This window comes from Dama dama, unplaced genomic scaffold (assembly GCF_033118175.1).
Source record: "Dama dama isolate Ldn47 unplaced genomic scaffold, ASM3311817v1 ptg000272c, whole genome shotgun sequence".
Lineage (NCBI taxonomy): Eukaryota > Metazoa > Chordata > Mammalia > Artiodactyla > Cervidae > Dama > Dama dama.
In genome coordinates this window covers 35,001-41,079 of record NW_026871050.1, presented here as the reverse complement: position 1 = coordinate 41,079, position 6,079 = coordinate 35,001, and the positions used below count along the sequence as shown (strand labels likewise).

At 61.9% G+C, this 6,079-nt stretch overlaps 1 protein-coding gene across 1 annotated transcript in view; it reads right to left on the bottom strand.

The window, feature by feature from the left end:
- Positions 1–3,858: 3,858 nt before the first annotated feature.
- LOC133053782 (collagen alpha-1(I) chain-like) overlaps positions 3,859–6,079 on the bottom strand; it is a 3,854-nt gene continuing 1,633 nt past the window's right edge. Inside the window, exons 2-5 of the mRNA XM_061138267.1 lie at positions 5,739–6,079; positions 5,403–5,631; positions 4,174–5,233; positions 3,859–4,053 (exon numbers count right to left, since the gene is read on the bottom strand). The exon at positions 5,739–6,079 is cut by the window's right edge and continues 596 nt beyond it. Of these exons, the coding sequence (XP_060994250.1) occupies positions 3,859–4,053; positions 4,174–5,233; positions 5,403–5,631; positions 5,739–6,079 (1,825 nt within the window). The remainder of the gene's footprint in view (positions 4,054–4,173; positions 5,234–5,402; positions 5,632–5,738) is intronic.

The following is a 6,079-nucleotide window of genomic DNA, read 5'->3' as shown; positions in this document are numbered from 1 at the left end:
TTTTTGTTGCTGTTGTTGTTCCCCCATTAATTTTCAGGTGTACAGACGATGTTTCAGTGTAGCGCAGGAAGGACACAGCGATCACCAGGATACATCTCGTGAGTGACTGTCCGTCACCACTTGGTGTCACGGCAGATGGCATTTGGTGTCATGACGTGCCGGTGACTCATTGATTTCATCCGTGGAAGGCTGCACCGCTTCGTCTGTCTCCGTCACCAGTGGCACTCACTCATTCTCTCCCCCTCCCCACCCACCCACGCCACCGCGTCACCCCCTCCCTCCTCTGGCCACCACCCATGTGTTCCTTTACGGTATCTATGAGCCTGCTTCTGATTTGTTCTGTTCTGTTCACGGTGTATCCTTTGGTAGATTCTGCATGGAAACGACTGATCTGAGGTGCTTCATTTAGCATAATAGCCTTTCTAAAGATCTCTCCAAGTTCCTGCAGACTGTGAGATTTTATTCCCTTCTGGTGGTTGAGTCCCATTTGTGTGTGTGTGGGGGGGGGGTGGGTGGGTGTGGTGGGTGTGGTGTGGTGTGTGTGTGTGTGTGTGTGTGTGTGTGTGTGTGTGTGTGTGCATGCGCGTGCGCACACGCGCACCTGAATAGATACAGGTGTAGGCACACAGACAGAGAGTTCTATCATTCTGTTTGTACGGATGTCTACCTAGGTATAGGTGTCGATACCACACATACACACGCGCATATCTTCTTGGTCCCCGCCGTAGGCACTCCGTGGAGTTGCCGGGTTGGGTCGGATGGGGAATCTTTGGTGGAGTGTCCTGAGGGATCCCAGGACTCGTTTCCCTAGTGATGGGGTTTCTCTCTCTGTGAGGTGCCAGGTGATGAGCTCTGATATCTCTGAGTCCGTCAACACTTTTCTCAGCTGCAGGAAAGACGCATTCCATCGATCAGGAGCCACTGTCTTTTGATGTTTCAAACTTGCTGTCGCGATTGCGAGTCCAGCTCCTGGGCCTTTCCCCTCCAAGTTATCGTTGTCCAGATAAACGCCCCGGGGTGCTTCCGTGAGCCCGCCCCCACCCCCAGCAGCCCCAGCCCAGCCCAGCCCCGCCATTGATTTGTTTTCTACCTTGTGCTTCTGAGTGTCTGTCTGTTCTACCTTTATTTTGAATGAAGGTGTCTGTTCGGGCCTCCTGCCGACTTCGCTCATCGGGGATTGTTTCTCTTTTGGAGGTTCAGTTGTCTGACGCCTATATGTATACACACACGCGCGCACGTAGACATCTACGCAGACACATGCGTATGTATGCACATAGGCACATGTACGCTGACTAATACGTACGTGTATGTATACATACGCGCGTATGCATATGCGTATACGCGTGTGTGTGCATCTATGCACATCAATCTGTGTATATGCACTCTATACACACACTTGCAACTGTACCTACGTATATGCGTGTATGTTCACTTACACATACATGTGTGTATATGTATACACATATACAGCCGTACGTCTGTGTGGACGTATATACGCTACATGTAGACGTCTAGGTATGCGTACATATGTATGCATACGCGTGTACACACACGTGTGCATATACACAGGCGGATATGTGTGCATATGTAAGCATGCACGTACGTGTCCGCACATGCGTACACACACACACACCTGTGCGTATACATCACACGCACACACACGCACACACACGTGTGCATCTATATGCGTTTACACGCCCGTGTTTATTTCAATGTAGGTGTGTATATCTATGTATAGGCACATATGAGCATGTGTATTCATGCGCGTGCATATCCGTGTACGTATGTGTATAGATGCCTGTGCATACGTATATACACGCAAGCATACATGCACACTTTAAATGCCTAGGCATATACGTGCACGCACAGACACATGCGTGTACGTGAGCATGCATGCCCTTCGTACGTACTTGTTTATACGCATGTGTGCACGTATATATAGATGCGAATATGTGTCCGTATACATATGTACATGCGTATATGCACATGTGCGCGCGCTCTCTCTCTCTCTCTCTCTACCTCTCCGTTTCTCTCTCTCTCTCTGTCTCTCTCTCTGTCTGTCTCTCTCTCTCTCTCTGCCTCTCTCTCTCCCCCTCCCTCCCTCCCTCCCTCCCTCCCTCCCTCCCTCTGACTTTTAAGCTGCCAGAGCAGTTCCACGACTTGCCTTTCCTGCCTGGTGGTTTTGTTTCATTTGGTTTCGGTTCTACTTCAAAAAGTTATGCATTCATTGACTTGGCTGTTGTCATGGAATCCGGGGCTTATTTAGTGGATCCCTATTGACTCGGTCCTCCCCACCACGCCCCTCAACCCCACCCCCGCAGCCCTGCCACCCCAGACCGCCCGGCCGCCCGCCTTTCCGGTGTTTGTGGCCAGTGATCTTGAAATCCACGTTCTCCTGACCTCAAGTGCACTTTCCCCACCCACCCGCGCTTGCTTGTGTTTGTTGTCTTTGGACTTGGTCACGGTCTCTACCCAGGTTGAGTTTTGTTTTCTCTTGTTGGGGGTCCGAGTGTCTCCTTCGTTTCCTTTCTTGCTCCTGGGCTTGCGTGTCTGTGTCTGTGTCTGCTTTCGAAAGTCCTGCTTTGTTCTCCGAGCAGCGCTTGCCTGGTTTCACTTTGCCGGTCGGTCCCTCCCTCCTCCCCTCCGTCCCTCCGTCCCTCCGTCCCTCCCTCCCTCCCTCCCTCCCTCTCTCTCTCACTCCCTCTTTTGGGGGGAGGGGGTCCGGGGGAGCCCGGGATGTCACTGGTGCCCCTCTCTCGGCCCCCGAGCCCCCGCCGCCGGCGTCTCCGTGGAATGTCCCCCCACCACCCTGGAATCACGTGGGCGGGGGAGCGCGTCTCCTTCGGGGCAGCCTCCTGAGGAGATAGTTCCCCGCTCCTCTCCCTTCCTCTGCGGCCGGGGTCGCGTCGCGTCGCGTGGCTCGGAGGCGGAGGAGGCTCCGGCCCGAGCTCGGGCGTTTGGGCGGCCGGCGCGATGGCTCCTCGGCGGCCGGCGACAGCGACCCGTCCTCGGGACGGTCGAGCCGGTTGTCAGGAGCCACCTGGCGGCCGCTTTTATATTGTCCCTCCCCTCCGGAGCTTCGGCGAGACCTGCAGGAGGATTGTGACTCAGCCGCCGGGCCCGAGGCAGTGCTCTCAGAGACCGGCTATGCTGGCGGTGACAGTCCCGGTGACACCGAGGCCTAGGGACGTCCTGCTGTCGCCGGAGATTGGTTCTCTAGGTTTCTGGGGAGGGTGACCGTCGCGGCGCTCCAGATCCGGGCTCTGGGGCGGCCTGGTCGGGTCGACCAGCATCTCCCCGTGCCCCTCCGGCCGTGGAGACGGACCGGCCGGGCCCTACCTGGGCCGGACCGCCGAGGTGGGCAGGGAGAGGGTCTTCCCTGCCCGGAGCGCCTGGACTCGGACTCGGCGGTCCTGCCTCCTCCCGGGTCGCCCTCAGGAGCGTTTGCTTCGCCCTCGGCCCCGCTCCGGAGGTGGGGACCGGCCCGGACTGTGGCGTGGAGGTCGGCGGAGGGCGCGGCTGGGTCCGGGCCCTCGGGTTCTCTCTGACCGAGGTGTTTTCCGCGTCGCACTCCGGAGGTGGGGACCCGCCCGCCGGAGTCGTGAGGGGTGACCCGGAGAGGACGGCCGGCGCGGGCGCGTGTGCGGTCCCCCGGTGGGGTCCGGTCGCCTGAGGCGTCTCCCGGCACGCATGCCTTTTCTTTTCTCCAAGTCCCGATAGGTCCGGAGACGTGGATGGACCGGGCCCTGCTTCCGCGGGTGGCCGGGGAGGGCGCGCTCGACCCTTCAGCGTGCCCTCGTGGGTCTCGGTCGTCGGACGCGACTTTTTCTCACCCCTCCCCAACTCCCTGAATCCCGGTCAGTCAGGAGGTGGGTGGGGACCGGCTCGAGCCGTCCTGGGTGCCCTGTGTAGGACGGTCTGGGCCCCGGGCGTGGGCCCTGGTCGGGGCCCGCTCGTCTTGTTGGAGGCGCCCCGCTGACGGTTCTTTCTTCTTTTTTCTTTATGCACATCGAAGTCAAATCCCCGTTCGGAGACTCGGACGGACCGGTACGCCTACCCGTGTGGGCGAAGCGGGGAGGGAGTCTCCGGCCAGCTCCCTCTCCCTTGGCGTCCGCGCCCCGACTTTTGCCACCACGCGGCCCCCTCCCCTCCCCCTCCCCCCCCCAAGTCGACCAGATGGCCCCCGAGAGCTCCAGGCCTGGTGTTCATGGGGTAGTGCTGGGGACAGGTGGCCGGGTCAAGGTTCCGGGGTCCCTCCTTGCGAGTTGTAGATGGGCCCCGCTGTCGTCTGCTGTCATTTTGTCGCCCAAAATAGGTATTTTTTGCCACCAGGTAAGTGCTGACACGGTCTCCTTTGGTGTCTGCCACCGAGGACTTTGGGTCTCTGGATGCACGCGGGGCTCTGGGCCTGTGGGCCGCCAGCTGGCGCCTGGTTCGGCCTTTGCTGCTGGAGCCGCCCGCCTGGGCCTGTGCGCCAGCTCTCCTGTGTGGTGTTGTCTGGCCGACCCAGCTCGTGGTGCCGCCTCTGGGCGACCCGAGGGCGGTGGGGCAAGGCGGTGTGGGTCTTTGGCCCTGCGCTCCCCGCTGCGGGCACCCGGTGGTGGCTGGGACGACCCCAGCCCTGTAGGCTCCGTGCCACGTGTCAGGTGTTCTCCTCCTGGGGTCGTTGGCCGCCCTCGCCTGAGGTGTGAGGTTGTGGGCAGGGACGGGGGGGAGGTTGCCGGTGAGGTTTAAAGCGGGCCCCTCTGGTGACTGTCCTCGCCTGTGCCTTCTCCCTGCCTTCTCCCCCCCCCCCCCCACCCTCCACCTTGACTCAACTGATTGATGTGGTGTGGTCGTGCTCTCCCGGGCCGGGCCTAAGCCGTGCCGGACGAGGGACGGGCGTTCCCAGTGAACGTGTCCGCTCTTCTCGGTCTGTCCGCGGGGCCCCTCGCCTGTCTTTCCCCCTTGCCCGTCGGGCAGGGTGAGGAAGGCAGGGGTTGGGGTGTGGCCTCCGGCCCTGACCTTCGGTCTCCCGTCCCCCGCCTTGGGGTGCCTAGTGGGGGCCGTTGGGCTTTGGACACAGCAGATGCGCTTGCTTCGCCTTCCTGGCGTGCTCCCTGCGAGCGGCCCTCCCTGTGGTGGGGAGGGCTGTGCCGCTGCCATGCCGCGCGCCCCCCGCATGGGTGTGTGAGCATGCCTCGTTGGACCCTCGGTGGTGCCCCTGGAGTGCTCCAGGTCGTCCCTCAGGTGCCTGAGGCCGAGTGGTGGTGTCGTTTTCCCTTAACCCTGTGTCCTCCTCGGGTCCCCGCCACGGTGGTGTGCGTGTGTCCCATGGGGGGGGGTCGAGACGGTAAGAGAAGCATTGTGCGCTCCCCTCGTTGTGGCGGCTGACGGGTGAGGCCTTGCCAGGGGGCCCTGACCCGCGCACACGCTCCTGTGTGGTGGCCCGCTTACCTATGCCGCAGACCCCTCCCGCCCAGTTGAGTGGCGGCTCCTGGTGTGCCTCCGTGGGCCCGAAGGAGAGACGATTGGGTGAGGGACGGTGCACCCTCGGTGAGAAAGCCTTCTCTAGCGATCCGAGAGGGAGCCTTGGGGTACCGGACCCCCCAGCTGCTGCCCCTCCCGAGTGTGCAGTGGCCACCGTGGCGACTGCCAGAGCACGTGGGCAGAAAACCCCCCCCCTCCCCTCTGTGGGGAAGGGGTGTGATGGGTGCGCCGGCCCCGCGGTGGGGCCGTGTGCTGCTTTTGTTGCCTACTGCGGCCCGCGCCTCCCCCCTCTGAGTTGGGGGAGGGTCCCGCCGGGCCCCGCCGGGTGTTCGGCGGGTGGGGGGCCGTGCGTGTGCTGTGTGCGCGCAGCCGGCCCCGTGGTGTGAGCCCAGGGGGAAGGCGGGGGGGTTGGGGTGCGACTGCCTGGTCGGCCCCGGCTCCCCCAGCCCCGCAGCCGTGGTGAGGAGGAGCCTGTCGTGCCCGCCCTTGCCCCTGAGCCGCAGCCGGTGGCGGTGTGGTGGGCCCCCGGTCTGGGCCGCCCTCGCTCGAGAGTGTGTCCCCAGGATGTTGAGCCTCGGGGTCAGACTTAGACGGAAGACGGATCTGTTGA